The following is a 16,378-nucleotide window of genomic DNA, read 5'->3' as shown; positions in this document are numbered from 1 at the left end:
CCTCCCCCCTCTCATCTCACTCCACTCCCCTCCACGTACTCTCCTACCTCTCCCCTCTCATCTCACTCCACTCCCCTCCACGCACTCTCCTACCTCTCCCGTCTCATCTCACTCCACTCCCCTCCACGCACTCTCCTACCTCCCCCCTCTCATCTCACTCCACTCCCCTCCACGCACTCCCCTACCTCTCCCGTCTCATCTCACTCCACTCCCCTCCACGCACTCCCCTACCTCCCCCCTCTCATCTCACTCCACTCCCCTCCACGCACTCCCCTACCTCTCCCCTCTCATCTCACTCCACTCCCCTCCACGCACTCTCCTACCTCTCTCCTACCTCTCTCCTCTTATCTCACTTTACTCCCCTCCACGCACTCTCCTACCTCCCCCCTCTCATCTCACTCCACTCCCCTCCACGCACTCCCCTACCTCTCCCCTCTCATCTCACTCCACTCCCCTCCACGCACTCCCCTACCTCTCCCCTCTCATCTCACTCCACTCCCCTCCACGCACTCTCCTACCTCCCCCCTCTCATCTCACTCCACTCCCCTCCACGCACTCTCCTACCTCCCCCCTCTCATCTCACTCCACTCCCCTCCACGCACTCTCCTACCTCTCCCGTCTCATCTCACTCCACTCCCCTCCACGCACTCTCCTACCTCTCCCGTCTCATCTCACTCCACTCCCCTCCACGCACTCTCCTACCTCCCCCCTCTCATCTCACTCCACTCCCCTCCACGCACTCTCCTACCTCTCCCGTCTCATCTCACTCCACTCCCCTCCACGCACTCTCCTACCTCCCTCCTCTCATCTCACTCCACTCCCCTCCACGCACTCCCCTACCTCTCCCCTCTCATCTCACTCCACTCCCCTCCACGCACTCTCCTACCTCCCCCCTCTCATCTCACTCCACTCCCCTCCACGCACTCTCCTACCTCCCCCCTCTCATCTCACTCCACTCCCCTCCACGCACTCTCCTACCTCCCCCCTCTCATCTCACTCCACTCCCCTCCACGCACTCCCCTACCTCCCCCCTCTCATCTCACTCCACTCCCCTCCACGCACTCCCCTACCTCTCCCCTCTCATCTCACTCCACTCCCCTCCACGCACTCCCCTACCTCCCCCCTCTCATCTCACTCCACTCCCCTCCACGCACTCTCCTACCTCCCCCCTCTCATCTCACTCCACTCCCCTCCACGCACTCTCCTACCTCCCCCCTCTCATCTCACTCCACTCCCCTCCACGCACTCCCCTACCTCCCCCCTCTCATCTCACTCCACTCCCCTCCACGCACTCCCCTACCTCTCCCCTCTCATCTCACTCCACTCCCCTCCACGCACTCCCCTACCTCCCCCCTCTCATCTCACTCCACTCCCCTCCACGCACTCCCCTACCTCCCCCCTCTCATCTCACTCCACTCCCCTCCACGCACTCTCCTACCTCCCCCCTCTCATCTCACTCCACTCCCCTCCACGCACTCTCCTACCTCTCCCGTCTCATCTCACTCCACTCCCCTCCACGCACTCTCCTACCTCCCCCCTCTCATCTCACTCCACTCCCCTCCACGCACTCTCCTACCTCCCCCCTCTCATCTCACTCCACTCCCCTCCACGCACTCTCCTACCTCTCCCGTCTCATCTCACTCCACTCCCCTCCACGCACTCTCCTACCTCCCCCCTCTCATCTCACTCCACTCCCCTCCACGCACTCCCCTACCTCCCCCCTCTCATCTCACTCCACTCCCCTCCACGCACTCCCCTACCTCTCCCCTCTCATCTCACTCCACTCCCCTCCACGCACTCCCCTACCTCCCCCCTCTCATCTCACTCCACTCCCCTCCACGCACTCTCCTACCTCCCCCCTCTCATCTCACTCCACTCCCCTCCACGCACTCTCCTACCTCCCCCCTCTCATCTCACTCCACTCCCCTCCACGCACTCTCCTACCTCCCCCCTCTCATCTCACTCCACTCCCCTCCACGCACTCTCCTACCTCTCCCGTCTCATCTCACTCCACTCCCCTCCACGCACTCTCCTACCTCCCCCCTCTCATCTCACTCCACTCCCCTCCACGCACTCCCCTACCTCCCCCCTCTCATCTCACTCCACTCCCCTCCACGCACTCTCCTACCTCCCCCCTCTCATCTCACTCCACTCCCCTCCACGCACTCCCCTACCTCCCCCCTCTCATCTCACTCCACTCCCCTCCACGCACTCCCCTACCTCCCCCCTCTCATCTCACTCCACTCCCCTCCACGCACTCCCCTACCTCCCCCCTCTCATCTCACTCCACTCCCCTCCACGCACTCCCCTACCTCTCCCCTCTCATCTCACTCCACTCCCCTCCACGCACTCCCCTACCTCCCCCCTCTCATCTCACTCCACTCCCCTCCACGCACTCTCCTACCTCCCCCCTCTCATCTCACTCCACTCCCCTCCACGCACTCTCCTACCTCCCCCCTCTCATCTCACTCCACTCCCCTCCACGCACTCTCCTACCTCCCCCCTCTCATCTCACTCCACTCCCCTCCACGCACTCTCCTACCTCTCCCGTCTCATCTCACTCCACTCCCCTCCACGCACTCTCCTACCTCCCCCCTCTCATCTCACTCCACTCCCCTCCACGCACTCCCCTACCTCCCCCCTCTCATCTCACTCCACTCCCCTCCACGCACTCTCCTACCTCCCCCCTCTCATCTCACTCCACTCCCCTCCACGCACTCCCCTACCTCCCCCCTCTCATCTCACTCCACTCCCCTCCACGCACTCCCCTACCTCCCCCCTCTCATCTCACTCCACTCCCCTCCACGCACTCTCCTACCTCTCCCCTCTCATCTCACTCCACTCCCCTCCACGCACTCCCCTACCTCTCCCCTCTCATCTCACTCCACTCCCCTCCACGCACTCTCCTACCTCTCCCGTCTCATCTCACTCCACTCCCCTCCACGCACTCCCCTACCTCCCCCCTCTCATCTCACTCCACTCCCCTCCACGCACTCTCCTACCTCCCCCCTCTCATCTCACTCCACTCCCCTCCACGCACTCTCCTACCTCTCCCCTCTCATCTCACTCCACTCCCCTCCACGCACTCCCCTACCTCCCCCCTCTCATCTCACTCCACTCCCCTCCACGCACTCTCCTACCTCCCCCCTCTCATCTCACTCCACTCCCCTCCACGCACTCTCCTACCTCCCCCCTCTCATCTCACTCCACTCCCCTCCACGCACTCTCCTACCTCCCCCCTCTCATCTCACTCCACTCCCCTCCACGCACTCTCCTACCTCTCCCGTCTCATCTCACTCCACTCCCCTCCACGCACTCTCCTACCTCCCCCCTCTCATCTCACTCCACTCCCCTCCACGCACTCTCCTACCTCCCCCCTCTCATCTCACTCCACTCCCCTCCACGCACTCTCCTACCTCCCCCCTCTCATCTCACTCCACTCCCCTCCACGCACTCTCCTACCTCTCCCGTCTCATCTCACTCCACTCCCCTCCACGCACTCCCCTACCTCCCCCCTCTCATCTCACTCCACTCCCCTCCACGCACTCTCCTACCTCCCCCCTCTCATCTCACTCCACTCCCCTCCACGCACTCCCCTACCTCCCCCCTCTCATCTCACTCCACTCCCCTCCACGCACTCCCCTACCTCCCCCCTCTCATCTCACTCCACTCCCCTCCACGCACTCCCCTACCTCCCCCCTCTCATCTCACTCCACTCCCCTCCACGCACTCTCCTACCTCCCCCCTCTCATCTCACTCCACTCCCCTCCACGCACTCTCCTACCTCCCCCCTCTCATCTCACTCCACTCCCCTCCACGCACTCTCCTACCTCCCCCCTCTCATCTCACTCCACTCCCCTCCACGCACTCTCCTACCTCTCCCGTCTCATCTCACTCCACTCCCCTCCACGCACTCTCCTACCTCCCCCCTCTCATCTCACTCCACTCCCCTCCACGCACTCTGATGTAACAATCACTGAGTGCGCTCGCTGTGGATGCCGTGAAGCAAGGTGCCGCTGTGTTTCACGGACACGGGCTGCCGCCGTTCCGCGCGAGGAGGCGATGTGGCTTTGTGTTTCCCAATGAAGTCATTTGCAGGAAACTTTTAAAATTAGGTAAAATTGGATCGTGACGCCAGCTCGCAATAGCCTACTGTTTTCTAATGTCCGCTATGAAACAGACAGTGTGTATTGTATGGTTAACAAGGGCAACCTGCCGGATTCTAACTGCAAGCCTCTGCAACAAGCCAATCACACACACACCATCTGATATCATCATCATCACCGTCGGTGTGCATTATCAGCAGTATGCTATCTCTGCTTTTATATGTGGTTCATCGTCGTCATCGTACTGCACGTCATGCGACAGTCCTGGTCCACGGTGGTTCGTGAATGTCGTGAAATCGTGCCGAGTGTGTCGTACGCCGCCACGCGCGCTCGCTCCGGCAGACGAGTTTCTGTCTCTCTCCATCTCCCACCCGAGAGCGTTTGCCTGATGACGCCATTGCTGCTGCCGCTCTGTGTGCAGATGACGAACCCAGCGATTCAGAACGACTTCAGCTACTACAGACGCACGCTCAGCCGCAACAGGATAAACAACACCTACGTGCGTGTCACACACACGGCCAGCCCCCCCCCCCACGCCCCCCCGCCCCCCTCCCCCTCCCCATCAGCACGGCCCGAATCGCAAACACGCGCGGCTCGTTAGGTACGGCGATCGCGGGACGCCTCCGCCGTTTATAGTTCGCGAGTTGGAAAAATCGCCCCGCGTTGATAACCCTCGAGTAAACAGCAAGAGCGTGCTGCGGCAAGAGCATGCTGCGGCAAGAGCGTGCTGCGGCAAGAGCATGCTGCGGCAAGAGCGTGCTGCGGCAAGCGGTTTGGGGTTCGCACGGAGTCGCGACCCCTCCGCGCTGATGCTGCGGATGTGCGTGGCTCGAGCTTTATGAGGAGCGTAATAATCTCGCCAAGCCGTAAAAAAACCGCTTCATTTTGAAAGACAACTTTTAATCTCGCCACACACATGAGACGAGCGTCTTTACTCGAGGCCATTCAATTGGGGGGCTCTACTGCGGCTGGCTCTTGGCGAGCCACGTAGTATTATTGTACCTGCTCTTGCACCTCATTTCCTCTGACCTTTGGGGACAATGTGACCGGCGCGTGCTGCGTCTCGTGAACACACTCACGAGTTACGGCTTCGCCGCGAGAGCAGGCGGTAACGTAGGCACGTAAAGAGACGCGCGCGGCGACGCGTCTCTCTCCGCGCGTGTTTGTGTGAATGTGCCGGTGTCGTGGCCGGCAGCGTGCTGCACTGGCAGCCCAGAGGTCGCCGGTTCGATTTGGTCTCCTGGAGGGCACGGCAGTGGATGCAACGCGGAAGGTTTCCCCGCCTGTGTCCACCCGGCAGCGTGATTGAATTTCCCGCAGTTAGCCAATCGACAGGTCCCCCCTTGGTGGGGTAAAGTGTGGGTACTCGACCTTGCCAAAGAGGCGATGTTCACGTGCTTCGAAGGGTCTGCATTCATCTGCTGGTTAAATAAAAAGACACTCTTCCCAGACGCTTCACCAACGTGGACGAGTTGGTTACAACGCCGTCCGTATGCCCCTCTAGGGAGGCCCTTCCTCGAATAGTAGCACGAGCAAGCAATTGCAGGGCTGCGCCTTTAACCTTTACCGGACGATCCACAGCAAATCGCGGAGAACGAAGTCAACAACGAGATGGCGAACCGGATGTCCTTGTTCTACGCCGAGGCCACCCCGATGCTCAAGACCCTCAGCGACGTCACCACGAAGTTCGTCTCTGAAGTAGGTCGCCACACCCCCCCCACCTCCCACCCCGAGAATGGCAGCCGGCAGAGTGAGCGTGGCCCGATGCCGTGATGCGGTGCTCGGAACACGTGGCCTGGGCGCCCTGCCCCGGCGCTCCTACCGCGCCGCGGTCGCAAACGTCTCGGGGTCGGCCGAGGTCACCGTAATTAGCGCGAGTTTTGCCCGCCGCAATGAATCGTTCGGCGAAGCGCCGCTGACCTTCGGCGTGCCGCTAGACCCGCTCGCGGCGGAGCGCCGATGGGACGGACGGTGGGTGATGGCTCTCGGGCTTCCCTCCTGACGGCGCCGTTACTGGCCGCCGTGCGACGTTCATGCGACGTGCCGCGTTGCCGTTCGACGGGAGTGACGGCGGAGAGAGAAGTGCGCCGTTCTGTCGCCTTGGAAGCCGCTCGGTAATGGCACCTGGGTTCACCTCGCACCTTGTGTTACTTTTACACGATGCCATTCCGGCACTGATCGGCACTCGTTGCCGTCGTGGCGACGTGAAGACGTCACGCGGCAGCGCTTGGCGGGCGCGAGCGCGCTCGTGGCTTCCGTGTCTGCGTGGGCAGAACACGCATCTGAGACATGGCGCTGACGATTAGGAGACACGGGCCTGGGAAGGAAGTGCCGCTCGACTGGACGACGACAGACGGGACTCGCGGGCGCTGGCGTCTCTGTGAAGGCTGCGCGAGGTGAAGGTGCCAGACTTGTCCTCTCAACGCGTGCTTGCGCGCCGTGTGTGTCTCCTCGTGCAGAACAAGACGCTCCCCATCGAGAACACCACCGACTGCCTCAGCACCATGGCCAGCGTCTGCAAGGTCATGCTGGAGACTCCGTGAGTGGCCCCTTCTCTCTCTCTCTCTGCTGCCACGCACCGCCTGTGGAACAAAGCTGCCATGCCTGTCGACATCAGGATTTGGAACTCTATTAATCCAGATTCGTTGCCTCGTCCCGTAGTCTGATTGGATGTTACCTACACTGTAACGGCTGCAATTATTACAGCTGGCTTTTGTCGTAATTCTTAATTCTATCTCGATTGGGAATGTTGTTGTCATTGTTGTTGTTGTGATTATCGGCTTTTACTGGATTTCGAATGGACTGATCTAGCTTTTTGGCAGTAATGCACTTTGAGATATTTCGATATGAAAGGTCCGTGAAAAAATAAAGTGCATTATTATTTATCATGAATAGCAGTGGTTCTAATTGCTTCTGTTGCGTATCGATGTTAGAATATTTTCCGGTTCGTTGGCCGAGTTGGCGGCACGTGACGAGCGGCGTGTGCGTGGCATTCGTGGCCACGTGGCCACGTGGCGGCGATGGTGGAGAGGCTCGGTGTTTGCGCGGCGCTAACGGCGGCACTGGTGGTGGCGGTGTGCGCAGGGAGTACCGGAGTCGGTTCACCAACGAGGAGACGGTGTCCTTCTGCCTGCGGGTCATGGTGGGCGTCATCATCCTCTACGACCACGTGCACCCGGTGGGCGCGTTCGCTCGCAGCTCCAAGATCGACGTGAGCTCGCCACCGACATTCGGACACCCACGCCCTCGACGGGACATCGCCATGCCGCCTGGTGGCATCAACGCCGTCGATCGTTTATCCCCAAATAGAATCCCGAGTGTGCGATTAAGAATCGTCAGATGAAGAATCCGCTCCGATATATGGTGCAGCCATCTTAGAGATCGGCCCACGGAAGTGGATATCGCAGAGCTACCTCTGAGATCACTACACGTGACCTCCGTACCACACGGTAGGGAGCAGCGTTTTTACTCTCCAACAATGTGAGCCACGGTCGGCATTGAATTTCGGTGTCGCGGTTGGTAGCGCGCTGCGCTAACGGCTTCAACGCCGGTGCCCTCTGGAGTCTGCTCAGGGCACTGAAACTGAGAGGTAACCATACTTTGTTCATCCTGAGTTGGAAGGCTCTGTGCACTGGGTTTGAATGCAGGATTCGCGAGCATGGATTAACCCGTGATGTCACGATCACCGCGCGGATCTGTGTGGGTTTTTTGCAGATGAAAGGTTGTATAAAGGTGCTCAAAGAACAGCCTCCGAACAGCGTGGAAGGTCTGCTAAACGCACTCAGGTACAGAGGACGTACGCCACATGGACACTTACATTGACCGGTAGGGAAACGCAATTGTGTGATTGCTCCAAGGTATTGTTATGATTAATTACAAGTCATCATCAGCAATGATAAATCCCCTGCTGGATTAAGGCCTCCCCAATCCACCACCATCGTGAACATATTTCATCGCTCCATCTCTGCATGGATGCGTCCCATCCCTTGGCTGCCACTCCACCATTGTCATTGCCAGCTATGTTCCCTGGTGGGCTGGGTACTCGACCAAAAAGTGGTACGCGAACTGAATACTTCTTGAGCTGTGAACTGGGTGACCTGAGTTCGATTCCTGGCCATGGCTAACATCAGCGGCAAGAGCAATCGGAACCAGTCCCGATGTGTCCCCCTTCACCAACATGCAACCGACCAGTGGTCAAGTACGGTAAATAAATCCCCATAAACAAAATGGTACGGGGACGCCTTCATCTATTGGTCGCTTGAGAATGGCTGGGATTTTTTAAAGCAATTGAATCCTTCTCTCGCACCGCTCCGTGGGGACCACTCACAACAACATCGCCCCTACATCCATGAGGACCACACATAACAACATCACCCCTACATCCGTGGGGACCACTCACAACAACAACGCCCCTACATCCATGAGGACCACTCACAACAACAACGCCCCTACATCCGTGGGGACCACTCACAACAACATCGCCCCTACATCCGTGGGGACCACTCACAACAACAACGCCCCTACATCCGTGGGGACCACTCACAACAACAACGCCCCTACATCCGTGGGGACCACTCACAACAACATCGCCCCTACATCCATGAGGACCACTCACAACAACATCGCCCCTACATCCGTGGGGACCACTCACAACAACATCGCCCCTACATCCATGAGGACCACTCACAACAACATCGCCCCTACATCCGTGGGGATCACTCACAACAACATCGCCCCTACATCCATGGGGATCACTCACAACAACAACGCCCCTACATCCATGAGGACCACTCACAACAACATCGCCCCTACATCCATGAGGACCACTCACAACAACAACGCCCCTACATCCATGGGGACCACTCACAACAACAACGCCCCTACATCCGTGGGGACCACTCACAACAACATCGCCCCTACATCCATGGGGATCACTCACAACAACAACGCCCCTACATCCGTGGGGACCACTCACAACAACATCGCCCCTACATCCATGGAGATCACTCATAACAACATCGCCCCTACATCCGTGGGGACCACTCACAACAACATCGCCCCTACATCCGTGGGGTCCACTCATAATAACATCGCCCCCTCCCCAAAAAGGTTCCTGCGACTTGGCAAGCCTCTCCCGGGCGAGCGAGCGCGAGTCGTCAATCGTGAACCCCTCCCTCCTCGCTCCGCAGGTACACGACGCGACACCTGAACGACGAGAACACGTCCAAGCAGGTGAAGAGCATGCTCCAGTAGGGGGGCGGGGGGGGCGCGCACGGACGAACGCCGCTCCGCCCGGACGGCGCGACCATCGGTGGCGGTGAGGGCGGCGCGTCGTCCACATCGTCCACGTCGCCCGCGTCGTCCGCGTCGTCCGAGTCGTCCAAGTCGTCCACGTCATACCGTCCCTGCAGAGGCCTCACCGGACCGGGCGGCCCGGTCGTGGTGCCGCACGTACAACGCTGCCGCCACCGCCGCCTCCGAGATGCTGAGCCCCGTTGCATGGCCTCGTAAATATTCATGTTTCCCCGTGACAGCCTCCGCCCCCTTGTACGAGTAACGGAACACGATCGGATGGCGGAGGGAAGGCAGTTTTAATTGGTCGGTGTAAATATTGGCGTGGAGGGCCCAATTAGTGAATGCACTATCTCGCTCCGTCGCTCCGTCGCTCCGTCGCCGGGTGCACGCGCGCCCCATTAATCGTCGCTCATCCCTCCGATCCAGCGCTCCCCAGGGAGGGTGGCGGAAGCGTCTTCTCCAGAATTAGAGGATTCGGCAGTTTCCGCTGGGCCCAGCGACCAGGACGCAGCGTAACCCTCCAGTCGTGCCAACGGGGCCGGATTTAGGAAACCATTCGGGGACATTTTTTTTCAGGGTCCAAAACTCCAGGGGACCCCATCGGAGGGGAGGGGGGGGGAATATTTGTTTGAATCGAGCAAAGTCAGACTGTTCTGATACGAGAATGATATAAGTCAATAAACCTGCCCTTGCTAAGAGCTTTCCAGTTCGGTTTTGATGTCATCAGTGTCCCCAACCCTGCCGTGTCACGCGCAGCCCCCTCTCCCCCCATAGTGGGGGTTGTGGATTTTGTCCCTGTGTGTGTGTCTATGTCTATGTGTGTGTATGTGTCTTTGCCTCTGTGTGTGTGTCTTTGAGTGTGTGTGTCTTTGTCTATCTGTGTGTCTTTGTGTGTTTGTATGTCTCTGTGTGCATGTATGTGTCTTTGTCTTTTTGTCTGTGTGTCTTTATCTACGTGTATATGTATGTGTTTTTGTAGGAGTGTGTGTTCCTTTCTCTGTGTGTGTGTGCATGTGTCTGTATGTGTGTCTGGGTGTGATTGTCGTACATGAGTGTGTGGAGAGCGGTAGTGTAGCGGTTAGCTCTACGCTGCGCTATGAACCCGGCGACCCGAGTTCAATTCCTGCTCATGGACAACACCAGTGATAATTATCTGAACCGGTCCTGGGTCTCCCCTAGGTCGACTCGGCCTCAAATCAGTGTCTGTTGTGTGTAAACTATAGAGGCAAAGGCGGCTCGCTAACAGCTCGCTCACAGAACCTTCCCCAAAAGCCTGTGAAGGCGATGAGGTGGATCTTTGCTGTGCAGTATTCCCTCGTTATTCGCGAGGGATCCATGCTCATGGGTAGTGACATGGGCCTGGTAAAACCTACCATTTAATTGAATTACCTTAAATAAATACATACATAAGCTATTGAATGAGTAAATTATAATAATATATCTCGTCATTTTCTTTCTCTCTCTCTCGATGTAGTCGTGTAGAGTTCCAAATACGATTCTTAGCCAAAATCATGAATAACAAGTTTATGAATAATGACGGAATGCTGTATGTACATATTTAGATGGGTGTGTGCATGTGTATGTGCATGTCTATGTATGTGCGTATGTGTGTGTGCATGTTTACGTATGTTTGTGTATATGCATGTCTACGTATGTGTGTATGTATGTGTGTATGTATGTGTATGTATGTGTGTATGTATGTATGTGTGTATGTATGTGTGTGTCAGTGACGTGCGGTGAGGTCAATGGCTGGGGAGGCACTGGCTCGTGTCAGAGCCAGATTCACACACTGAGGGGGCGTGTCCTCACTGAGGGGGGCGTGTTAGACACGTCACCCTCGGTGAGGCAGATGTGATAGCTGCCTCCCCTGGTGCTTTTTCATTGCAGTTTCATGACGAGACACACACGTGAAATAAGTTACCTGGAGTATGGAAGGCGAGGACGTGAAATGAGGGGGTCTACAAACATTACATTGGTGACATACTGAGATAGTAATAGGCACGCACTTATTGCCCGCGCTCCATCCAGTTACTGAGGGGTTGCGCAATCAGAGGGGAGGCTGAGCTCGTCGCTGCCTCACCTCTCGTCTCTTCCTGTATTTGCAGCGGAGCTCCACAAATTTGGCGATTTTGACTATAAAAATTATTGGAATCGTACAGAAATTACATTTATAACAGATCAGTGGAAAAATCTTGATATTTCTTTTGTTTGATTATTTCTTTTTTTTTTACTTTTCGTAACAGCTATTTTCATTAGAGCATGACAGGTGAGGCTCTGCCTCCCCTGCCTCCCCTGACCTTTGTGTGTGTCTATGTGTTTGTGTCTATGTGTTTGTGTCTATGTGTGTGTGTCTATGTGTGTGTGTCTATGTGTGTGTGTCTATGTATGTGTGTGTATGTGTGTGTATGTGTGTGTGTCTATGTGTGTGTCTATGTGTGTGTGTATGTGAGGAGGGGGGGTGCTCTTTTTTGCTCGTGTCCTGGGGGGCACAGGTCCCTAAACCCGGCCCTGCCTAAGAAGGCATCGTTGAAACTAAATATTAAAATGTATGCATTTCCGACACAACAAACAGTCCTGCATCATTAATATTACAGTAGTTTATTTACAAAAAAAATCTAATCGAGACAATACCTTGGCTTTTACTTGTGCATTCATTAATTTGTACCTTTTATTAATTCTGCCCCCTGCGATCTTCGGGGAGGACGTCGCGAGCGGTGTGATTGCACGCGAGCCCTCTGCTTGTTCCACCGCCGCTGCTGCTGTTGCTGGCTGAATGTCTCTGGGCTAGATCGGAGTGTGCGTGCGATTTATCCCGAATTGCACCGACGACTTGCTTGGGATTACGGTCGGCAGAGATTGGGGGCGGGGGGGGTGTTGGAGGAGGGTGTTCACAACGCAAGCCGGCCGCTGCTTCCCAGCGGACGTGTCGCGCTGCCACCGGCAGGCGTGCCGCGGATGTGCGGCGCTCGTCTCCGGATGGTCCGGCCGCCACAATTAATTGAGCCGAGCCGCGGCAGTATGTATAGTGAAACGTGCGGCAGCTCCGAGAGAGACCAAACACACGAGAGCTGGAGCCCCGGCGGTGTCCGAGTGTGTCCTGCGAGTGTCTTCGTGCGTGGGACACACGAAGACACTCGTGTGTCCCACGTGAGTCACGTGAGTCACGTGGGACACACGAAGACACTCGTGGCCCACGTGAGTCACGTGGGATACACGAAGACACTCGTGGCCCACGTGACCCACGAGTGTCACGTGGGTCACGTGGGACATACGAAGACACTCGTGGCCCACGTGAGTCACGTGGGATACACGAAGACACTCGTGTCCCACGTGACCCACGAGTGTCACGTGGGTCACGTGGGACACACGAAGACACTCGTGGCCCACGTGAGTCACGTGAGTCACGTGGGACACACGAAGACACTCGTGACCCACGTGAGTCACGTGGGATACACGAAGACACTCGTGGCCCACGTGAGTCACGTGGGATACACGAAGACACTCGTGGCCCACGTGAGTCACGTGAGTCACGTGGGATACACGAAGACACTCGTGTGTCCCACGTGAGTCACGTGAGTCACGTGGGACACACGAAGACACTCGTGACCCACGTGAGTCACGTGGGACACACGAAGACACTCGTGGCCCACGTGAGTCACGGCCACCAACGGTGGGGGAAGCCGAGCACTGTGCACGTTGAGGCTGCGTGTGGCACTGCCCTCACCGTGGCGGGTCGGCACGTGGTGCCCGCCGGCTCGATCGCCGGATCCGTCGGCGAACGATTTGCAGTTTCCTACATCGGTCGATTGTGGTTGATGATGGTGGTGGTGGTGGTGGCGGTGGTCGTGTGGTTCGTCGTGATTAGCGGGCAGTGAACGTTTGCATGTTGTGTCGACGCGCTTCAGTATTTTGTGTTCAGAGTGTTGTGAGCTCCGGTCCCAGTGGCTGGGGAGGGTGGTGGATGTGAAACTTGACTGTGTTTGTTTTCGCGGCTGTGGCTGTGCATCTCCCCGATGCGTTTTTTGGTCGTGCCGTGTGCCATTTGGCGCGACGTCCGACGTTTCGCTCCACATGCTTGAAACTTCTCCAGGAACTGAAGCGAGCAGCCCACGTTCTCGCTGGTTTAATATTCCGCTGCCGGCCGCTGCTGGGGCGTGTGGGCCCGGCCGACGTTGTTCACCGAGCCCTCCACGTTTGGTGCGCGTGGTGCCGCCCGACGACGCCACGCGAGAGAGGAGAGAGACGTGATCATGGGAGAGTGAAACGTCGCCGTCGCGCCAACCGCGCAGCGCCACGGCCGCTGAATTTTCTGGGCTCACTGACTCTCGGCGGCGGGTGTCCCCACTCCCCCTGAGGTTCCCCACTCCCCCCGGTTGTGCTTGTGATGGACGTCTTCTCCTCGGGCTTGTCGACCCCGTGCTGGCGCGCCAGCCAACTCATTGGCGGTAAAAGAGGTCAAGTTCAACTGCCCTATTGCCGTGGGGCGCAATGGTAACCACATCGAAATGGTAACCCAGAGGCCACCGGTTCGATTCGATCTCCGGGCGTGGCAGTTGAAACAGTGGTACAAGTTTCTCGAATCTCCTTTCCCCTCTGCCCCCCGGCCCACCACTGCCTCTGTCTACAACGCAGTCGATTGGCGGACCCTTGTGGTGGGGCAAAGTGTCGGTACTGCGACCTCACCCGAGACACCTAGCCAAGTTAACCTCTGGAGGGGAGTCTCCAGAGCTCACCTCGAGCGGAGGCTCTGCTGCCAGCAGTGGCGTTGAGCGAGGAAATTGCAGCGCTGCCCTTTGACCTCTCATTGATCCGGCCCCGGCTTCGCCTGCTGCCTCCGGGCGGTGTGGGGGCCACCGCTCGCACCCTGCACCTGGTCCACAAGTCCAGAGAGGTGACGCGGCTCATCCGGACGTTTGCCGTGAGAGTTGAATCCCAGCACAGGGTGCTACTGAGGTTACTGAAGTAGCAGCAAGCATGTCCTCTGAATGTATTCTCGAGTCAACCCCACAGTGTACCAGTTGCTGAGGTCAAAGTGTTTTGACCTCTTGAGACCCATAGGGCCGCTGTGGGGGCTTGTGACTGTTGGTCACTACTGACCCACCTTGCCCCAGTTTTCAATTGTCACCAAGAGTTTGGTGACCGCATTTGTCGGCAACGCACCTTGCCAAGGTTTTGTGGCGGGGGCCTGATATCTCAAGTGTTCAGCGTTCGGCCGCACCTGATGGAAAGCCTCAGAGTAGATGGTGGTGGGATGCCGTCAGGGCGAGTCGCTGCATGTCGACTGCAGCAGCAGCGGCGGGATTTTGGCGGAGGGGAGAACGCGTTGGCGTGGTGCGGTGGCGTCGACGGCTTTGGCCACGGTGGCCTCTCGAGTGATGAACTTTTGGTCTCTGCGGCGTGCTTAGCGGAGGCGCCTAAAACAACGGCGAGTCCAGCGTCTCCCTCGTGCCGCGATCGCGGGGTGGGGGAGCGGCGTTGGCACCGCGCTCGACCTCGACCCTGCCGACTCGCGATTCTGGCGAGAGGCGCCGCGTGTCGGCGGCGCTCGCGGCTTGGCGCTTGGCCACCCCTCGTCGAATCGTCGTCACCGTCACCGCCGCCGCCACCGCGCTCCGTCCTTGTACTTCTCGTCGTGTCCATCGCCGAGGTGTATATTTTTTTTTTATCAACCAGCAAAAAAAAACAAAGTGGTAGTTTCATTCCCTGTTTTGTACTCTTTAAATTGTGTGGCGGCGTGCGGCCCCTCGAGTCGATGTGCAGTGGAGTCGCCGTGACCGCAAAACAAGTTTTGTTACGGTGAGCAAACAATTTAAACTTTACATAATCCCTTTTTAAACGAATAAAAAAAATACCGTGAATGTGCATATTACCTTTTTTTTTGTAAATGTGTGTTGTAAAGCTGCATCAAACTAACTTCTTCTGGAAGCACAAAATAACTGGATGTACCCGTGCGTACGTGTTGGTTGTGAATATTTCAAGCGGCGTGTGCTGTGTGCTCCATGCACGGAGATTAGTTTCCGTTTTAAAGCCCCTGAATGTGCCAGTGATGGAGGGTTTTCTTGTTTCTTTTTGTAAATCTGATTAACCATTTTCTTTCTACCAACAAATCAATCCTTAGTCCTTGATAATGACACGGGCTACTTTTTTTTTTAAACTCCACCCTGCAATGTGAACCGTGGACGTGTGCTGAACGTATTATTGACCTTTCTAAAATAAATGTTGGCCGTTGTAACCCACATTTTAACCTCTGTCGGATGCCACTCTTTTTGCAAATGCTCCGTTCCTGCGAGGCCCAATTGCGGCGTGCCGTGTCGGTGGGGTCGCGCCGAGCACCACACGGGCCCGGCGATGGAGGTCGCTGTGGTCTCTTGCATCGCCCGGCGCGGCACTTGAAACAGTGGTGGACACGGCAAATCGGGGCGACCACCCCGGGCCCCACGCTTTGGGGGGCCCAATGAGCTGTTTCGGCTTTTAATTCGATGAGCACCTCCGATTAGCACATTTGGCTTATTTATGTATTGAGCGAAAGAAGTTCAACATATCTACACACATTTCGTGGGCGTGCTGGGACCGCACAAGAGGTGTTGGTTTTTGACTGGTCAGTGTGGAAGAGTAGGCCAAAGCACCATCTAGAGGGGCGTTCTCTGGTGGAGACCTTTCTGCCAGCAGTGACGTGAGCCGGATATTGCACGACTGCACCCTGTGGGACGGGTGATGTGGGCACTCCTCCCACCACCAACCACACACTGACCAGCGTGGTGAAGTCTGCTCAATATATCCCTCACGGTCCACACGGCCTCGGAGGCCCTCATCCAGCAGGGGATTATGGACACACGCGGGCGGGCGGGCGGTGTGCGCGGTGCCTTCTCCGTTGTTTCGATCGGCAAGTCGTCAGGCTGCAATCGCTTCACCCGCTCATCGCCACGCGGGGGCGCTGCTGCCATTGCGAGGACTCGCTGAAGCGTCCAAGCTAGAAC

General features: G+C 57.3%; 1 protein-coding gene across 8 annotated transcripts in view; it reads left to right on the top strand.

Annotated features, from left to right (window-relative positions):
* Positions 1–15,645, top strand: part of LOC144732943 (CYFIP-related Rac1 interactor A-like) — a 60,723-nt gene extending 45,078 nt beyond the window's left edge. For all 8 annotated transcript variants that reach the window (XM_078614657.1, XM_078614635.1, XM_078614620.1 and 5 more), the window contains 6 exons: positions 4,528–4,605; positions 5,688–5,804; positions 6,566–6,645; positions 7,191–7,317; positions 7,821–7,891; positions 9,296–15,645. In XM_078614657.1, the coding sequence (XP_078470783.1) occupies positions 4,528–4,605; positions 5,688–5,804; positions 6,566–6,645; positions 7,191–7,317; positions 7,821–7,891; positions 9,296–9,359 (537 nt within the window). In that variant the 3' untranslated portion in view covers positions 9,360–15,645. The remainder of the gene's footprint in view (positions 1–4,527; positions 4,606–5,687; positions 5,805–6,565; positions 6,646–7,190; positions 7,318–7,820; positions 7,892–9,295) is intronic.
* The last annotated feature ends 733 nt before the right edge of the window (positions 15,646–16,378 follow it).

The sequence above is a fragment of the Lampetra planeri genome, chromosome 2 (genome assembly GCF_965212315.1).
Source record: "Lampetra planeri chromosome 2, kcLamPlan1.2.h2, whole genome shotgun sequence".
Classification (NCBI taxonomy): Eukaryota; Metazoa; Chordata; class Hyperoartia; order Petromyzontiformes; family Petromyzontidae; genus Lampetra; species Lampetra planeri.
Note: the sequence above shows the minus strand (reverse complement) of the source record. Positions and strands in the feature narration are given on the sequence as shown.